Source organism: Neophocaena asiaeorientalis, unplaced genomic scaffold, assembly GCF_003031525.2.
Source record: "Neophocaena asiaeorientalis asiaeorientalis breed wild unplaced genomic scaffold, Neophocaena_asiaeorientalis_V1.1 scaffold30, whole genome shotgun sequence".
NCBI lineage: Eukaryota > Metazoa > Chordata > Mammalia > Artiodactyla > Phocoenidae > Neophocaena > Neophocaena asiaeorientalis.
Window position 1 is genome coordinate 11,965,858 of NW_020174923.1, and position 18,792 is coordinate 11,984,649.

The 18,792-nt window shown below is 60.1% G+C and overlaps 3 protein-coding genes across 7 annotated transcripts in view; 1 reads left to right on the plus strand and 2 right to left on the minus strand.

The window, feature by feature from the left end:
- The first annotated feature begins 2,243 nt into the window (after positions 1–2,243).
- NPB (neuropeptide B) lies at positions 2,244–2,689 on the plus strand. The gene is given in 5 exon segments (XM_024761242.1): positions 2,244–2,351; positions 2,353–2,418; positions 2,420–2,452; positions 2,454–2,486; positions 2,561–2,689. Coding segments are annotated over 5 exon segments (369 nt in total).
- A 2,294-nt stretch (positions 2,690–4,983) lies between these two features.
- On the minus strand, positions 4,984–12,317 carry PCYT2 (phosphate cytidylyltransferase 2, ethanolamine). 5 transcript variants are annotated; one of them, XM_024761144.1, is made up of 14 exons: positions 12,175–12,317; positions 10,228–10,316; positions 9,501–9,662; positions 9,178–9,244; positions 8,430–8,514; positions 8,218–8,262; positions 7,928–7,981; positions 7,350–7,488; positions 7,013–7,095; positions 6,686–6,763; positions 6,443–6,508; positions 6,212–6,277; positions 5,851–5,939; positions 4,990–5,765 (listed from the first exon to the last, which is right to left on the minus strand). In XM_024761144.1, exons 1-14 carry the CDS (start codon positions 12,261–12,263, stop codon positions 5,654–5,656), a joined length of 1,224 nt encoding a protein of 407 aa, XP_024616912.1. In that variant the 5' UTR covers positions 12,264–12,317; the 3' UTR covers positions 4,990–5,653. The 5 variants fall into 5 exon arrangements, with proteins under 5 accessions (XP_024616908.1, XP_024616912.1, XP_024616909.1 ...); XM_024761140.1 differs by lacking the exon at positions 7,928–7,981 and having other exon boundaries at positions 4,984–5,765; XM_024761141.1 differs by lacking the exon at positions 7,928–7,981 and having other exon boundaries at positions 7,067–7,095.
- Positions 12,318–12,623: 306 nt separating this feature from the next.
- SIRT7 (sirtuin 7) overlaps positions 12,624–18,792 on the minus strand; it is a 6,599-nt gene continuing 430 nt past the window's right edge. The window contains exons 3-10 of the mRNA XM_024761109.1: positions 18,630–18,744; positions 16,881–16,951; positions 16,719–16,791; positions 15,230–15,328; positions 14,919–15,155; positions 14,701–14,781; positions 14,417–14,523; positions 12,624–13,298 (exon numbers count right to left, since the gene is read on the minus strand). Of these exons, the coding sequence (XP_024616877.1) occupies positions 13,100–13,298; positions 14,417–14,523; positions 14,701–14,781; positions 14,919–15,155; positions 15,230–15,328; positions 16,719–16,791; positions 16,881–16,951; positions 18,630–18,744 (982 nt within the window). The 3' untranslated portion in view covers positions 12,624–13,099. The remainder of the gene's footprint in view (positions 13,299–14,416; positions 14,524–14,700; positions 14,782–14,918; positions 15,156–15,229; positions 15,329–16,718; positions 16,792–16,880; positions 16,952–18,629; positions 18,745–18,792) is intronic.

The following is an 18,792-nucleotide window of genomic DNA, read 5'->3' on the forward strand; positions in this document are numbered from 1 at the left end:
GGCCTCCCGTTGCTTGTTTACTAGGTGCTGAGGCTGTCTTGGTGTGCGCCGAAATGAAAAAACTCTCATGAATAAACATCTCGATGTGTTTCCGCGAGGCCCTGAGTCACATCTCCTGGAGGAGGAGGAGCTTGGGATCGGCCGGAGGAGCCAGGGTAGGAGGGACGGGCTCAGCGGCTGGAAGGGCCTAGCCGTGCGGGGAGGCCTGGGGACCACTCTTCAGGCTGGTCGTTAGGACCCTGGCAGGACACAGCTGGTGGCCACTGCGTTGGTTCCTCCTGCCGGTGGGCCCCCCGAGCAGGTGCTGGTGGTGCCGAACCGGCTCTGCTGAGGCAGCTGTGATGGGTTTTCTTGATCCCTTTCTCCCCTGCTCCAACTGAAAGCTAGCTCCTTGTCAGGGGTGATGTCCTTGACGTTAGGATGTGTCTGCAGGTGTCTGAGGGTCTCCCTTCCTAGGGAAGGACAGCCGTTGGGCCATCTTTGAGCTCTTCTGTTCCACCACAGCTCCCATGGGGTGGTGGCCCCTGGGGGGCAGCGGTCCCAGACCTAATGGTCTTGTGCAGCTTCTGGGTGGAGACCGCTGCAGGCTGCATGTCTTGTGAGCACTGGCTCCTTCCAGTCTATTCTCAGTGACCTCCCCCCTCAGGGCCACTGTCCTGTAGCTGGTTGCTAAGCACCTTTATGCTACTTTACCTGTCCCCAGTCCCCAGGCGAGAAGACTGGGCAGTGCATGGTCACCCATGTGGTACCATGCTTCCCATCTGAACATTGTGCCCAGAGGAAAGGAAGCCCTCACAGAACCTGGAGGCCATGTGCTCCTTGCCCAGAAACCCAACTGCCAGGGCCCTTGTGCTGGTGTCTGTCCTGGGAAGGCACGTGGCCAGGATGTTTGGAAAGTGTGAGCAGGAGGACGGGTGGCTGAGCAAGCCTAATGGCTGACGTGGCCTGCTGTGTGCCCTCCATCTTGGACCCTTGGGTTCAGCCTCTTGGGTGCTCCTACTTAGCTGCCAGTTTCTAGGCAGCAGCTCTACTCTAGGGGCCTGTCTACACTGTCTGGATCCAGGGTCACCAAGGAGCTCACAGACCAGTAGGAGGACCAGCCCTCACTGAGAAGTGGGCTGTGGCAACTGTAGAGGGGTCCCATTGCGGGGCCTGGCCTATCCCCAGTCCGCCTCCCCTCCCTGAGGTCCTTCCTTCCCTGGGGAATGCTCTCCTGTGACAGGAAGTACCCACATGCCTGGGGTGCCAGACCCTGAGCCCAGCCTCCAGGCTTTTAGCCTTCTTGCACTGGGACAGGTGCACTCACCCCAGAGGGGTCCACAGCTTGCCACAGGTCACATGGTCCTCCTGGCAGGCCACTGGCCCTTCCCTGCCAGGTGGGCTCCTCTCCACTCTTTCCTGGGTTCCAGCCCAGTCCTCCCAGGGCCTGCTTGGTCCCCTTGAGCTGGACACACAGCTGCCTGCCAGGCCCTGCACACACCCAGAGTCCAGCCATCTGCCCTCTCCCGGGAAGCTCAGGGGCCACACCAGGTCCTCAGGATCCCATAACCTCAGCTCCCTCTCCGCCGTGGTGGCACAGGATCACAGCACCTGCCTTTGCAAATGCTCTCCCCTGGCTTCCCCTCATCTCTCCTGTGAGCCATTCTGCCTGTCCTGCCATCAGCTCTGAGGACCAGACCAGTTGTTGAAACTGACTTCTGCCCCCAGGCCCTCCCAGACTTCCGTGCCTCCTCAAGAAGCCCTTGTCGTCTGGTCAGTTCCCCTTTAGGGTGGGAACTGCTTGTTTGTCCCCTGGTCACAGTGCAGTCAGTGGCTCTCTCTCCAGCCTCATGAGTGCTGGGGACCTCCGGGGGTAACTCGGGGCTGGGGCGCCATCGGACTGGTTGAGGGTTCAGTGCAGCACTGCTGCCCCCGCTCCCACTGAGGCCAGACCCAGGAGGGACCAAGGTTGGTGGGAGTGGCCTGGGGGCCGCCTCCCACTAAGAGCAGGCAGGGTCAGAAACGGGGAGGTGGGCCGGGGTGGGGGAGAAGGGGGCGTCTCATCACCACCAAGCTCTCGACCATCTGTTCCTCCAGCGCGCCGCTGTGCCCAATAGGCGCTGACCCCATGGGGCTTCTCCCTCTGGGATGGGGAGGCCCTTGCGTCCCGGCGTCCGCCCTCGCACCTCGCCCCGCCCAGCCGCAGATATAAGGCGCCGGTGCTGCTGTTTCGCGACCCGCCGCCCGCCGCCGCCCGCGTCCCCATGGCCGGGCTCGTGATGCTGGTGGCCGCCGCCTTGGCGCTGTGCCTGCTGCTGGCGCCCCCCGGCCTCGCGTGGTACAAGCAGGCGGCGGGGCCGGTCCACTACTCCCGTGGGTTGCGCCGCGGGCCTGTTGTCCGGCTTCCGCAGGTCGCCGTGCGCGCGGCGCGAGCCCCCTCGTGGGCACGGGACCCCCGGGACGGGCTGGCGCCTTTCCCGGAGCTGCGCCCCAGCCTGCGGAGCCTCGTGAGTACTGGGCGCCGGAGGGTGCGGGGCGCTGGAGGGGTGCGGACGCCCCCTCCTCCTCCCCCCGCCCCCAGGCCGTGTGCGTCGAGGACGTTACCCGGAACCTGCAGAGCTGCGAGCGGCTCCCCGACGGCCGAGCCATGTTCCAGTGCAAGGCCGACGTCTTCCTGTCACTCCGCGCCGCGGACTATCGCAGCACGTGAAGCCCGATCCCGGAACGTGGACCTGGCCTGGCTCCCGCGGGCACACCCTGGGGCCTGCCCTTTCCCTGGCACCAGATGGCACCCAGTACCGCCCACCCATCCCCATAGTAAATGGCTTAATGAATAAATGAGACTCGCAGCCTCCAGGGGGGCGGGTGGCCCAGCAGACGGAGTGGGCAAGTACCTGTGAATCTCCAAACCGAACTCTGGCCACCTAGGAGCACAGACAGCAACTAGGGCCCTCAGGCCAACAGGCTTCACGGAAACACCTGCAGAGGAGCTCCCAAGCCCCACTGCTGGCAAAATGCTGCTGGGCCTCCAGCTGTATCGGCCCCAGACATCTTCTGGAGCCCCACATCTGGCTCTGCAAGGCTGCTCTCCACGTCCCCCACCTCCAGCCCCTACCTGACACCTCCCTGCCTTTGTCCACGCAGCTCCTGGATCCTCCTAGGAGGTGGTGCCTGGGTCGCCCACTAGCCATCAAGTCTATTAGGCCAGCTCAAATGTCCTGCCTTATAAAAGCTTCCCCTGAACACTCCACACCGGGAGGCCCTCCTGCCTCAAATCCTAGGTTTCTTGAGACCAAAGATCTCCCTTACCAGAGGGGCGGCTCTGGGGTCACTCTTCTTGGAGCCCCCCAAAATTCCTCAAAGTACACAGCACAGGACAATACTTGTGCCAAGTGAATTAATGAATAGGCTGGGCCCAGCAGGAGTGGGAAAGCAGCCAGATGTGCAGCTCCAGGACCAGGAGGGGCTGCACCAGGGGGATGACAAAGCTGGGCACCACCGCAGCTGAATCCTGAATCTGACGTCAGGCAGCTGGCTCCTCCCAGGCCTAGGAACTCTTTGTTCAGCCCTCCCTAGACCCACAGGGAAGCAGATATCCCCAAAGCAATGGGTGCTGCCCCACCTTGAAGAGGGAGGGACTGTGTAGGGCCAAAGCTCCTGAGCACAGCTGCCTTGTGCCAGCCTCCCCCCACCTCACACTCAGGCTAATTCCCTAATTCACTCGTGGGCATCTTAGCAGGTTGATTTGCCCTCCCCACCCCCAATGAAGTTGACTTGAGTCCTTGGCCTGAGCCCTGGTCCCAGAGGTCTGCAGCCTGTCTCAGTGGTGTCCCCCACCCCCATGGGGCCTTGCCAGCTGGACCTACCGGCCCTCCACTTAGGCTGGGGGTGGGACCCACAATCCTGCTGCAGCTGGGTGGACCAGTCTCTGGAGGAGCCCACTTCCTGGACCCCCAGGCCCTGAGTCTCCTCCAACCATGCGTGGCTCACCTGGGGCTTCCTGACTGCTGCTGGGGACTGTTCCCCAGTCCTTACCTTGCGGTGCCACCCAGCAGGGGGTTCTCAGCAGGCCTAGGGCTGACTCCAGTCTCAAGAGGAACCCTCCGGCCTCTCCTGTGTCCCACACTTACATCAGTCTACAGGAGACTGGCTGATCCCTACCGCCCAGGGATCTGAGCGTGGGAAAGTCTGGCATCACCGGGCTCCTGAAATTGGGGGCCCAGGTGGGGTGGGGGTGCAGGGAGGGCCCTGTGCCTCTCACAGCTTAGTGAGCTCCCCCCACTCGAGGAGGGAACAAAGGAAGCAAGGCAGCAGCTGCCCGGCCAGGGTGCATGCACTGTAGTCCCCCACTGCAGCTTCCTGCACGGGTTCTAGGCTGGACCTTAAGGACCAAAAGGACGGACAGGCCCACCTTCCAGAAGGAGTGACCGCTGGCCAGGGGCTCCCATGGGGCCGGGCCACAGGGTACTCCAGCCCCATCTGGCTCAGCAGCACAGGGCAGAGGCCATTCTGGAGGAAACTGGCAGAGGACTGAGAAAACATCACAGTCCTCACTCTTGAACACCACAGAGCCATAAACCACTGCCACTGTTCCCCCCACCCCATCAGGAGGTGACCTGGGTCAGCACCCTGCAGCCACTGCACTACTCCAAGTGTACCCTGACTTGGGTGCAGAAGACCCTGAGATTCTGTGGATTGGGCCAGGGAGCAGCCCCTAATTCCTTCCTGGATCAGGTAGCTCTATGTGGGCCACGGGGTGTCCGCCTCTCATTTTCCCCATGACAGACCCTGGGGCTAAAAGTACTCTGTTGGTCCTTGCCTCCCTCCCCTTTTTTTGTCGCCTGCCACGTGGGAGGCAGCTGGAGGTGTCTGGGGGCCCAGATCTGGGGGGTTCCTTGCTGCCGTCATGCTGCCTGCTGGCCCCCTCCTTGCTGGGTGGGCAGCGGGGAGCACGGCCAAGGTGGTGGGTTTCCTGGTCCTGCCCTGCAGGGTTGAGAGCCTGAGGCAGAGCACCTCCTAGCAGGTTTATTTGGTTGCACACCAGCTGGTCAGGTACAAAACCGAGAACAGTCTGTGGGGAGGCTGGCCCGGGAAGCAGGGGGTGCAGCGTCCGGGCGACAGGCCCCGGGGCGCCAGGGACACACTGCAGGGCAGAGGCCGCTCATGTGGGAGGTGGCATGGTCTGCACTCTGAGGAGGAAAGGGGGCGGGGGCCCTGGGTCACTGCTCCCTGAAGCTGGCTCCCACGGAGGCCGGGCGGGCAGGAAGGCCACGGCCTCGAGCTGGGCGGTGGGGGGCATCCAGGGTCTGCAGGAGCTTCCTGGGGGCAGAATGGAGAGCAGCAGCGAAGCCAGAAGGATGGAAACTGGGCCTTTCTGGGCACGCAGGGTGGCACCCCTCTGTTGAAGGTGCCCCCTGCTCATCCTGCCTGTTGGGCTGCTCCACTGTGCTGGATCCCCTCACTGTGCAGCTCGGCAGGAAGGGCAGGAGGGCCTGCTGCAAGACGGACACCTCACAGGCAGGGTGAAAGGCAGTGTCCTCCACACCAGCCCTTCCATGGCCAGGTGGTTGGAAAGGAGGGCACCGCAGCTTTGTTAAAAACCGAGCCAAGCTCTCGAGGCAGGGCTGGGACACGGCCAGCACTCGGAGGGCCCTTGGCGACCTCTCCCCTCTGGTCAGAAGTCAAAGTCGCTCTCCCTCTCGGGCCGCGCCTCCTGCTGCCTCATGGCCTCCAGGAAGGCCAGCTCCTTGGCCTCCTTCTTCTGGTTCCGGGCCTCGTACTCCAGCCTGGGGGCCAGGTGGGGGTGAGTGGTGCACCCATACCCAAGCCTCAGCGGCTTCCAGTGCCCCCAGCAGCCTGGCTGAGACTCACCTGTTCTTGATGATGCGCTGGACAATGAGATCCGTGGTGAGGTCATTCCCACTGTCGATCTGACAGAAAATACCCCTTCTTTTGGGCTCCTGGAGGCCAGGAGGAGGAGGAGGTGAGAGCCCTCCTTTGGACCCCAAGACTGCCCTGCTGCCCTGGCTCAGAGAGTTCCCACCCCACTGTGGCGGGGGCAGTTATTCCCACCCGTTAGCAACCTGCCTCCTTAAGCCGTGAGGCCATCAGCGTGGCAGCTGTCATCCCGCCCATTTCCCAGACAGGCATGATGAGGTGCGGGGGCGTTAGGTGGCTGGGAAGCATCAGACAGTGGCCACCTCATGTCTGTCGAGGGCCCAGCATGACCCACCTCATATGGGTCGGAGCCATCCTTGTCAGGCATGATTTCTGTCTTCCCATGACACACCAGGTCCACCTGGGGAGGAGGCGGGGGTCAGGGCGCCCTCCCAGCATCTCCCCCCATGGTCCCCTGCCCCGAGAAGGCCCTCTCCAGGGAAGCAGCCTGGGCTCAGAGAGCTGGCCTGGTGCCACTCAGTCAAGACCCTCCCTGGAAGCCGCCCACCAGGAGCCCCGTCCTCACCTTGAAGTGATCCAGGAGCTCTGCTGTGACCGAGTACGGGGCCCCAATCACCACTTCGGACACATACTGGGCAGAAAGGGAGCACAGCTGGTTAGATGGGCCTCACCAGGCTATGGGGTAGGGGCTGAGAGGCAGCATGGTGAAGCCCCAGACTCCTGTACCCCGGGGAGGGTCCTGCGGAGAAGCAGCTCCAGCCTTGGAAGGAGACGCCACTGGGCCTGCCACCTGCCCGCCTGCACTCACCCTGCAGGCCAGCACGCTCAGGGTCCGCTCATGCAGGTTCATGATGGGGTAGTTCTTCCCCTTGTAGTGGTTGACCTCCTAGAGCCAGAACAAGGTTGGGTCAGCTGGTGACCTCAGGGGTGGGCTGGGGTGGGAGTGAGGCCGTGCTCCCTCCCAACAATCCCTCGTGGGGCGTCTGCCAGTGTGGGGAAGCCCTCGATGGCAGGCTCTCCCTGGGCTTCTCCCTGGGAAGAGGCCCAAGCTTGCCACCTCTGCCTCGCCTGTGCCCAACCCCAACCCTAGGAGCCCCTCCAGAGCCCCCACGCTACCGGCTGCCCGGGGTGAGACCTGGTCAAAGTGCAAGCCGGCGATGATGTAGGGCCTCTCCGCCAGGCCATGTACCTTCTCCAGGAAGTCCACGTGCCCGATGTCTGTGCCCAGGTTAAGGACTGAGGAACCAACGAGGAGCAGCTGCCCACAGAAGCAGGGGCTCAGACAGGTACCTTCCCACCCACCTGCTCGAGCCTCTCCATGCTGATAGTGGTGCCCCTGCACCCCACTGCAATCCTGGGCCTTCGGGAGTCAGGGAGGCCCCTCTAGCCCCCACAGCCCACTGGGGCAGATGTGGAAATGCACAGAAAAGGCCTGGGGCAGGGACAACCCCCGACCCAGTCCCAGAGGATACGGAACAGGTCAAAAGCACCAGCCACATAAATGACCGTCTCCCCTGGCTGGGGCTCCTTCCCCGAAGCAAACTGGATGATCTTCTGGGATGTCTGTAAAAACTGGGACACCCCCGTCCAAGGGTTCCGCCCCCCAGGACACTGTAAGCCGAGAACAACCTGGTCAGCGACAGAGGCCTCGCAGGCACGTCCCTTGCCTGTGCCCATCCTTGGGCCTGCCCGCATCCGCCTGTCAGTCTGCTCTGGGCAGCACAGGTGTGAGATGGCGGGGGCAGGCATGGGGGCTATAGGCCGGGACTCCAAACCCCTAGCCACAGCCTGCCACTCGCTTGTCGCTCTGCTGTTGTTTCCAGGCAGACATCTCAGGCAGGGATGCCGAGGGCTGGCTGGCAGGTGCCTGGTTCACACCACAACCAGGCTGGGCGGGGCCACTACGGCCGGTGGGACTGGAGTTCTGTCCCATGGCCACAGCAGGCGCTGCAGCCAACACCACCTTGGCCTGGCAACGAACCCGCTAGGAAGAGGCCAGTGGACATGGCCCTCGTGGGGACCTGGCACCCTGAGGCCACCGTCTGGTCACCTGGGAGGAGCCTCCTGAGGAAAGTGTCTCCCTGGAGGGTGTCGGGTGAGAGAGCTACAGAGGAAGAGAGGACCAGGCCACCTGGTTAGAGACCCCTCGTACGCGGGCAGTCCTCACTTCTCCTCCATGCAGTGGCCGCTGGGACCGGCCAGCCAGCAAGACCGGCGGTCAGTACCCGGTCAGTGTCCAGAAAGCAGGGAGCAGGGTAGAGGGCAAGGCTCCAGGCCAGCCTTTCCCCAGGGGTGGCCTGGGGGTTGGGCAGCGGCCCGGACAGCACAGGCGGCACTCACCTTGCCAAAGCTGTCTGCATACTCCCGGTACTCGGAGGACATCTCCTGCACGGAAGGGCAGGGGGTTGAGGGACCTTGCCCTCCAGACGCAACCAACCCCAGGACACCGAAGCTTGCTGTCCTAGTGCCCACTGAGGGGCAAGGGTGGGGTAGGCGATCCCTCCCTCCCAGCTCTGGGACCTCGGGGATTCCGCTCTGGCCCCAGGACTCACCTGGCTGCTGTGATGGGCCTTGGTCACAAGCAGCATGCGGCCCACGAGGTCTGTGGTGGACACCCCCTGGGTGCGCTTGCATTCTCTGGGAAAGGAGTTGGGGGTGGGGCTCTCTCCTGGGACACACCTGCAAGGCTGCACCTCCTATGGGCACCTAAGTTGCCCCACCTAAGGGCAACTCTGCTTGTGGCTGAGTCTACCGTGGTCCAGCCCCCAGCCATGCTGTGCACAGACCCGGGCACCTCCTCGCCACTCTCAGCCACAACAAAAAACCAAGACCAGGAGAGTGGAGAGACCACTGAGATTTTATCAACCAAAGGAAATGACTGGACAGAACGCTGTCACTAAGCCCCAAGTTTGCAGTGTCGGGGTGAGCAGGCCATACAGAGTGGCTCTGGTCCTGTTTTGTCCACTGACGCCCAAGTCCTGCCTCATCACACACTCCCTGCCAAGGGAACCCCAGGCTTCACTGCCCCATTCGAGCTGCTGGCCACACTGGCCTTTTCAATTAAAGTGACTTAAACAAAAGCCAGCTCCCCAGTCATACCCCACGTTTCCCCTGCTTAGCAGCTGCCCGTGGCCAGTGGCTACCGTACTGGGCGATGCAGATGTATGGCACCCCCAGCTCCAGTCCAGGCCACGAGAAACAGGCTGCGGCCCGGACGCTGCCCTCACAGGCAGAAGGAGCTCGATGGGAGCTGGGAGCCCCGCTCCTCGAAAAGCGGGGCGCTCAGCAAGTAGAGCTTACCTGTACCTCCCAGCCTGCTTCACTTCCTCGTAGGTATCCCGGCCATCTACAGTCAGCGTGATATCATCTAAGGGGTGACACGCACACAAGAACAAGGATCTTAACCCAAAGCCATGAAGACCTCCAGGCCCATACCCCGACTCCAGGCCTGCCCTGGTGTGCATGCGCTCCTTTCTGGGGAAGGACCCAGAGCTTCCTCAGACCCTCAAAAGCTCTGTGCTCCCCAAAGTGTGAGGAGGCCGGCACCTCCGGACGCCCCTCTGATGGTCAGGTCTGGAGCTGCCCAATTCCCCTGCCCCAGGGGCTCTGCCCTGCTGACTCACTGCCGTGGACGCAGAAGTCGCAGCTGTACTTGTCCAGCGTCTCCAGCGTGGTGACGTAGGGGGCTGCTGGCACCACCTCGTCCACCCACTTGATGGCCTGCACCATCTTGTATCTTTCCTCCTGAGTGAACACCGGGGGCCCCTTGTGCTTGGCGATCTCCTCTAGGGAGAGAGAAGAGGGCAAAGAACAAGGTGGGTGACCCCTGGAAGGCTGGCCACAGGCTCACTGGCTCCTCCTCAGAAGTCCCCTCCCAGAATCGAGCTGGGTCTGCGGCCACATGAGGGCTCACGGTGGGAGGCTGTCTCTCATTGGGCCCTCAGCCCACGAGGCAGGACCACAAGGAGCAGCCCTGCTCTGTCCTCTGGGAGCCGGTACAGGCGCTGCGGATGCACGCCCCTCACCCCCAGCCAACCAGACTTCCAGGTACGGTCCGGGGTTCCCTTTTGATGGCTGGGTGCTCTGTCCTCTAAGGCCCTGGGAACCAGGAAGGCGGTAGGAAGTGGGCGGCATACCTGGACTGATCACTGGACCACCCCTGCCCCCCAAGCTCACGACAGGATGCAAGACGGGAAAGCTCTGGATGGCTTGGCCCGGGCCGGGGTTGGGGCGAGCCTGTGGAGCTGCACTTCTGGGGAGGACGGCTGGGCCTGGCCCTACCCACCACGGGGACCTGTGGCGTCTGTCACGGCCGTGGGGGAGGAGGGTGGGCCTGGCAGCTCGGCTTACCGTCAGTGTGTACACCCACGATGAGGTGGTCACCCATGGCCCGTGCCTGGCGCAGCTGGTTGGAGTGGCCATAATGTACCATGTCATAGCTGTGGAGAGGGCAGGGCCATCATCCCAGTGTTGGGGGTGCAGTCTTGCTCCTCTGCAGTATCCTTAGGAAGCCCTCTGAGAAGCCACCATGGGGAACTGCTCCCAGGGTCCGGTTGGGCCTGGGCTTTCAGAGGGGCGGGGTGCTCAGCTCTCCACATTACTGGCCCCTGGGCTCAAGGTCAGTCTGAGCGAGCATGGCTATGCCTGGGGACAAGGCCTGGCAGACCTGAGGGCTGGTGAGTACACAGAACAGCCCCTGCTCCCCACACCTGGGACAGCACTCTGCCCTCAGCCCCTCCCCTTCCCAAATACAAACTGTCATGGGCAGTCCCTCTGAAAGGTAATAGAAGGCAATGTTAGTTCAGGGGTGGACTGGGCTCTGTACTACCGCGAAACAGCCAGACAGTCCCGGGGGCCAACACGAAACAAAGTCCAGCCAATGAACAAGGGCAGTCACTGGCTTTAGAAATCCTGCCTGCTCCCCAAGGCCTCTGGAAACTCAGTGAAGCTTTGCTCTCTGGGGCCAACAACCACCTCCCCGTCACCTGGTACTAGAGCTTTCATTCTCAAATCCAGGCCTGGTTAAGAGTGAACTCTCAGCTGAAGGCCACACACAGCACCACAGCTCCACTCGGGTTGCCATGTGTGGCGGAGGGGACATCCACTTCTCTGTGGGCCCTGAGGTGGGCCCTCATTCTCACTCTGCTTCTTCCCAGCCTTGTATTGCCCTCTGAGTAGGTGGAGCTGTCCCTGCTTCTCGAGGTGACCCAGGTGTACAAAACCATTCTACTCAGCGCCACCTGCTAGCCCCACCCCAGCACATCAGGCCCCAGCAGACAACCCTGTGGGGCACAGGGCTCTGGTCCCGGGCTAAGGGAAGAGGGAAGTCCAAATTCAGGAGCCTGGCAGGCCCTTGTGCCCACTGGACAGGCTGGGCAGAAGGAGGGTGCATGGCACAGAATGCAGGGTGGACCTGGGTCCAGGCTGTATCCCAGTCACTGTGGCCTGTGGCTGTGGCCTGCTGGGGCAGGGGCCAGGCCTGGTCAGGGCCAAGGTCAGAGTCAACGGACAGGAAGCCACGCCCCCTCCACAAGGTGACTCAGATGCAGGCCCAGGTGTATGGCAGCCCCACTTGCTGGCCGCTGAAGCCCTGGGCTAGCCAGATGTTTTTCTTTCTCTGCTTCCATCAAATAAGGTCTGAGGAAGCATCCAAGTCGTCAACTTATCACTAGAGGTTCACTTTCCTCCTGTCTGCTGACGGCCTCAAACCTATCTCAACACTCCAGCTATCTGGCTTGCCAGAAAAGAGGACAGTTCGGCACTGTAGCCCTCCTCAGATGGACCCAGGAGCCTGGGGGCTTCATTAGGGTCTTACGCAGATCGGGCAATGCCTGCGCTGACGCTTGCCCAGATACCTAGGAGAACCTTCCTGGTTTTGTGCCGGCAAGCTGGGAGCCGGACAAGGAGAACTCTGGGAAGACATTTTGGGTGCACGGCTCCTTCGGAAAAAAATAGCTCCTAGGGCACTGAAATGATTAAAGTCATCAAGGTTAGACACGCAACTTTGGCCACTATCGTGCACGAGTTAGGCAGGTGGGACAGCCTGGCTGGGTCTCCGGCTTAAAGGCAAACGTGAGAGAAGGAGCGTCCGGGGAAGGCGCTCATGTAGGGATCCGCAGAAAGACTCCAGCAACCCTCAGCCGCGCTGCCCGCGGCGACGCGGTGACCCGGGTTCCAGGCGTCCTACGCGGCCGAGGCGCCGCCCGCCCCGCACTAGCCGGCCGCCCGACCCCAGCGAAAGAGACCACAGCTGTCACCGCGGCCCCGCCCGTGCCCCCCGCCCCCCACCGCGCTCACCAGCCGTCGCACCACACCCGCACGGCACGCCTGCCCCCTGGGCCCGGCCGCTCGGCGCCGCCTGCCTCCCCGTGCCCGTTCCGGATCATGGCCCCGAACCGGCGGCGCGGCACGGCCGGCTCCCGACTCCCAGCCGCCGCAGCTCGCGCACGCACGCGCCGTCACGCGGGCCTCACCCGCCTCTCACAGCCAATGCCGAGCACCGCCCCGCCCCGCGCGCGGAGCCCCGCCCCCTCACCTCCCTCGCGCGGCCAATGGCGAGCCCCGCCCGGGCCGGGCCCCGCCCCTCCGCTCCCGGCCAATAACCTGCGCCCACCAGCCCTCAGCTCCCACCTGCAGCGGCGGTTGGGGCAGGACCACGTGGGGCGCATCCGCCCCTCCAGGAGTCTCGCCAGGCGCCCGCTCCCACCCACCGCTTCAGAAAGGCAGTCACTCGGTGACACGAGGAAGACAGTGCAGAGATGTTTAATAACAATAAAACGGCCTGCTGAGAGCCAAGGCTCAAAAACCACTCCTTTGCAGCATACCCAATACAGAAAAAGGCTTCTATAAATTTAACATTTTTAGTAAGAATTGGTAGAAATAGAGTTGAGGCCCCTGAGACTAGCCTAGTGAATGAGGTAAGGCAGCCGTGTGCTTCCTCTTTGCGGCCAAGTGAGTCCTGTTTTCACAGAGGGTGTGGCTGCCACCTCTTTAGAAGAGGCTGCTTGGGCGAGGTGTCTTCCATCATTAGGCCCATGCAGGGGGGCAACCACAGCAGTGCAAGGGAGCTTTCCACAATGACAAATGGCTAAACATGTCAGGGTGAAAATGTCACCCCCAGAGAATTCCAGGGGCAGTCCTGGCCTTAACAGTGCCACTTGCCCCTGAAGAAGAGTCCCGGTCATTTGCAAAGTGCCATCATTGTTCTCGGTCATGCAACAGGTTATGTTACTTTCTTCCTTTTTGTGCGCTTGGTGCAGCCCCTGCCAAACCAGCCACCCAGGACAGGGGCTGAGCTAAGTGGTGCACCCCGGTCCCCAGGCCCAGGTTCTTCTCGACTTCTGCACAGCGACTTGCGACTGTGGCTGCCTTCTTCACCCGCACGCAGGGGAGTGGCCAGCGAGAAGATGGGGTCCTGCCACCTACGTGAAGGGAAAGCTGGGTCAGGCGTGACTGGGAGCCCCTCACAATCACAACCCGCCCCAGGACGGGAAAGCTGACTGAGGTCACCCTGCGTCCCTCCCACGTCTTAACCATGGCTGGGCTTTGCTCAGTGGTAGCTCCACAACATCTGCGAGAGGGGTAAGCTCCGCAAGTAACTCAAAGGCCAGCACCCAGACTATCCCAGCCTCTGCAGAACTCAGTCCTCGTCGGTGATTGAGGGGGCTGTGCACACATGGGGTAGGGCGGCAGTAGCCCCAGGAGGGGTGAGTCACTAGCCAACTCTGGACCCCACCTTTCACTTGTACGGCCAGGGACAGGTAGACCAGACCCTCTTCCCCTTCCCAGACTGCAGGACTTGATGGGAGGGAAGCTGACTAGGGAGGCGTGGCCTAAACACTACACCGTGAAGAGATCATGTGTCTGACTGAGATGTAGAACCACATATCATAAACTTAATATACAGATAAGCACCGATAAAGAAAATGAGCTAAGTTAATGTGAAAAAAAAAAAAAAGTACAGTACACAACAGGCCCACATTACAGAACACCACAAACATAACATACAAGAATTGCCAGGCCCAGAAGGTGAAGGGATCCTTAATTCTCCAACCCTTTGATTAAAAGAAGTTATTGATTTCCCCTATAAGACCCTGAAAATTCACAGAGAAAGAAAGTGTAAACTTTTCACTCAATACACACACCACATCTCAATTATCACAAATTCTGTATTCAGGCACAATCTGTTTAAGCTTCCCCAAAGTATTCCAGCTCCCCAAGCCAGTGCACCCAGATCCTGACGAGCAGAGTTGCTGAGAGCACATCCCTTCAAGGCACCTTCCCGTCCAGGCTGCCTGAGGTGAAGGGGGACATCCAGGTGTGCCCTGGCAAATTCCCTCTCCCCGCAGGAATCACGTCAGCCAGGACACCTCAGCCAATGCTGGGGCTGGTCCCTGCAGAGGCCACCACACTGCAGTCACGCCTCAGATGCCATCTGCCGCAGCTCAGAGCTTTCTCTACACGCAGCTCACAAAAGACAACAGACACAACCCATCCACACAGGGGCAGGGAAGTGGGGGATGTGTCTGTGCCCCCTCACCTGCTGTAGCGGGGGATCTCCAGGCCCAGCTCATCCATGAGGAGCCGCATGACATCATCACACTTTCCGTGCAGCTTCAGGGCAGCCCAGTCATCCTTCGGGGTCCACTGGGGACAGGAGAAGGTAAGTGAGGACAGCACCTCACTCCTTCCCAATGGCCTGCTGGCCTTGGCCCCTACTCAGCCAGACCTCCTGGTGCATTAGTGTGGGACATAAATGTCCCAGGGACTGCTGGCTCTCCTAAGGCCCAGGTCTAGGGAGGCACCTCTGAGCACCTGAGTTACCTGCAAGTTCACAATGTAGAGCTTGGGCCGCCGGCTGGGGGGCTTGGTCATGCACCAGAGGTGTGGATACTTCTTTAGAACCTGCGGGAATGGATGGATGGACAGACAGACCACACACACACACCAGGGAAGGAGGCTACAGGAAGCTGGGGTCTAAGGCTGAGCTGGCCAGCTGCGGGCAGGCTCACCCGTTCCCATCCACAGTGCCATTCACATACCTTTAAGCTGGAGCCTAAGCACAGGATTGTGTCTGCTCTGCTGGCAGCCTGGGTGGCCGCCTCCCAGTTCAGAGGCTGTCCCAATGTCCCCCTCTCCCCAAAGTGCACGATGGTGTCCCGGAGCTGGGCCCCGCACTTGTGGCAGGTGCGGCCGGTCTGGTGTCGGTGCAGGGCGGTGCGCTCCGTCACATCAAACACCCGCACATACTCCCTGTTGGGAGTGCAGGCTGTGCAGACCTGAGGAGAGTAGGGCCCTGTGAGCAGGAGCCACTGGCCTGCCCAGGCCCCCGAGTCCCAGAGGGACCGCTCACTTCGATATACATGTTCCCGTGGAGCTCCGACATGGCTGTGCGAGGCAGCCCGCTCCGCAGGTGGAGCCCGTCACAGTTCTGAGACACCACGTGCTGCACCTGAAAGGGCGACAGTGGCAGTCAGCAGGAGGAAGGGGGGAAGCAGCACTCAGGAGTGAAACCATACCGAGCCCTGCCCGCCCCAGAGCCCCCAAGCCAGCGGCAACTCCGACCCTGCACAAAGCATCGAAGGCAAACCCCGGGCAGCAGGCTGGTCCCAGTAGGACTCAGGAGGCTCCGGTGGGGAGGCCCTGGGCCCACCCCCAACGACTCAGAAGCCCTAGGAGCCCCCAGGAGGGCCAATGTTTGCACCGCCCCCTCTCGGCCGGAAAGGAGCTTGGGGCCCAAGCTGATGCTCTCTTGGGTCATCACGCTTCAGGTCCTTGAAGGCCCAGGAGGCGCGACCCCTTCCCCACTCGGCTGCAGGTGCTTAGCAGAGGATCTCCAGAGGTTTCCTACTAGCCTCCCCTGAATCTAGGTGGCTCCTGAGGTCTGTGGGAAAAATACAAGAGAAACACCAGGGGAAGGGGCTGCCCTCACGAGCTCTAGGCCTGTGTGGACCCTCTATGGGATGATTCAGCAGAGAGGCTGCTCTCTACTCTTGGAGAGGAAACACAGGAGGAGTAGAGGTAGGCTCAAACCAGGAATCTAAACTGCTTGGTGGGCACTCATCACAGGGTCCACTGGCTGATGGAAGTAGGATGCAGTTGTCACCTGGGCACCAAGGTGGCCCTCCCGGTCCTCGCCGTGGACCCAGTGAGTACAATCAGCCCTCCGTATCTGACGGTTCTACATCCGCAGATTCAACCAACCAAAGATCAAAAACATTCGGGGAAAAAAAAATCCAGAAAGTTCCAAAAGGCAAAACTTGAATTTGCCACACGCTGGCAAGTATCTGTGTAGCATTTACATTGTATTTATATCTGTTGAAGTGGTACTGACATTTTATTAGGTATTACAAGTAATTCAGAGGTGATTTAAAGTATGGGGGTGGGGAGGACTTCCCTGGTGGCGAGTGGTTAAGAATCCACCTGCCAATGCAGGGGACGTGGGTTCGAGCCCTGGTCCGGGAAGATCCCACATGCCGTGGAGCCACTAAGCCTGTGTGCCACAACTTCTGAGCCTGCGCGCCTAGAGCCTGAACTCCGCAACAAGAGAAGCCACCGCAGTGAGAAGCCCGCGCACCGCAACGAAGAGTAGCCCCTGGTCGTCGCAACTAGAGAAAAGCCCGCTCGCAGCAACGAAGACCCAACGCAGCCAAAAATAAAATAAATAAAATAAATTTATTTTAAAAATAAATAAATAAGTAAATAATAAAGTATGGGGGGAGGTGTGCAGGTTATATACAAACACTACGCCATTTTACACAAGGGACTTGAGCACCCTCAGCTTTTGGTATCCAAGGGGGATACCGAAGGATGGCTGTACACCAGCCGCCCTGGGCTCTTACCAGCTTCTGCTCATGTAAGCAGGTGATGCTCATGTGGGTGAGGGTCGGCTCGGCCTCACTCAGGTCAGCAGCACTGCCAGGTAGAAGGGAAATGAAGGTGAGGAGAGCTTCAAGGTCAGATCCCTGCTTAACTAGGTGGGAAGGCTGTGCTAGGCTGCTTACCTAATGCTTCTTCCTTTCTGAAGCAGCGTCCACACTCCATTAGGACCCCGGTAATCTGGGATAGAAGCCGCCTGCAGGTTCAGAAAGGAGATAAGCCCAGTGAAAAGACATCACTGTAGGCACTGGCAGAATTCCCAATAATTTCTCCCAGCACTTTGAGAAGTGCTGGCCCACAGACTGGCCTCAATTCGTTCCTTAGGCTGAGCATCTCCCAGTCTAACCTGTCCTCCCAGATGGAGGGCACCCCCTGTGGCTCCTTCCCTCTGCCAGGACGCCTGCACCCAAACCTGGTCCAGCTCATCCTTCTAGGCTCCAAGGAGCCCTGCCCGCCCTGGGAGACTCTCTAGCATGTAGTACAGCCTGGGCTCTGTGGCCATGTCTGTCCTCATACTGAGAGGGAGGACTGGTTAGGCTCACTGCACGCCTCCCTCCACGTCCTCACATCCTGATGCTGTAAGTGTTTCCTGGCCTACCTCCACACAGACCAACCTCTTCAATGAGATAAACATTACTACGTCTCCCAAGTTCCCAATCCAGTGAAACAGAGCCACCCCGAGAGAAGAAAACAGACAGTGTGCCAGGATCAAGGTGCCCTGTGCTTCCTGAGGTGTGAGTGACCTCCCTTGTAGGGAGCCCTGTCTCTTCCCTGTTGCTAAAGCTCAGAAAAATGCCCACCTGACCAGTGGGTCTGACCCACATGGAAAAAGGAAACCTCAAACAGTAACAGAGCAAATTAATGAACAGCAAGTGGCTTTAGTAGCTGCTTACAGTTCTTTAAAAGATGGTATTACTGCTTTTACATAATGACAAGAGGTCACACGTGCCAGGGCTCCAGGTGTTGATAAGTTAAAGCAGTTAACATACCTCACGCATTCTCGCTACTGGGCTTCTTCAGTCATCCCTGTATGGAGTGTCTTACTTCGTAAGTATCTGTAAAATCCTACCCACCCTTCAAGGCCCAGACTCAATGCCACCTCTCATAAAAAAACAACCAGATGGGTTTCCCAGCTCTCAGAGACCACAGAAGGCGTATCTGGATTTCTATTCTAGCAGCCTAGCACAGCCAGCTTCACATTACAGTCATTCGTTTATATGGTTTATTATCATCACCTATGGACCTCTCCACAGAAATCCTTGTTATTCACCTCTGCTGGACCTACATGTAGGTCACACTCAACTTGCACCCAGCAATTTAACAACGTGCTATCCACGCTGTCAAAGCTAGTCACATTCTACCACCCGGGTAGCTTCCTGATAAAACTTGTCAAAAGCCAAAGCATTTCTCTTCCTTACCTGGTGCACTCTAATGCATACTGCCTTGCATTCCACTTACCTTACTTCAACATTCAGCGGACACAACGAATGGGGAATCAGAAGATAGTTTGGGGTTTAGCTCTGCCAATATATAACCTTGGGACAAGCACCAAACTATTACATCCCGTTTTTATCCCTCTTCCTTTCCTGTCTCTAACTGGATACAATACAAAATTCAAGCATTTAAGAATGTTTATCTATTTTGCGAAGTTCCAAATAGAGTCGTTCTGAGTTTCTCTAAGAAAAGAAAGACCCTGAAGAAGTGCTTTTAAGGGGAGCTTTTGCGAATCGGTACTGTTGCTTAACAGAAGACGGTGCTCGGTGCTGGGGTCCGACACCCAGAAGGGGGCGCCCCACGCCCGCCCCCGGCGGTCCGTGTTTCGCACAACCTGGGAGCCGACCCGGGGCGCGGCCGTCCCTGCCTCGTCTCCTTACCGTGCTGATCCCCGCGCCCGTGTAGACGACCAGGTGCTTGGCGTTGCGGACGGCGCTAGCCAGCTCCCGGACTTTCCTCCGCAGCTCCTCCGGGTCGTCGCACACCTGCCGAGACGCCGAAGCCGGTCGTGAGCCGGCCCCGGCTCGCCCGCGCCCCCGCCCG

Excerpts from the sequence above, each read along its gene's own strand:
- PCYT2 (XM_024761144.1), bottom strand. The coding sequence starts at position 12,263 with ATGATCCGGAACGGGCACGGGGAGGCAGGCGGCGCCGAGCGGCCGGGC. Across the intron at positions 6,764-7,012 it reads CCGGCTTGCACTTTGACCAG|GAGGTCAACCACTACAAGGG; the intron begins GTCTCACCCCGG and ends TTCTGGCTCTAG. Across the intron at positions 5,940-6,211 it reads ATGGCTCCGACCCATATGAG|GAGCCCAAAAGAAGGGGTAT; the intron begins GTGGGTCATGCT and ends CCTGGCCTCCAG.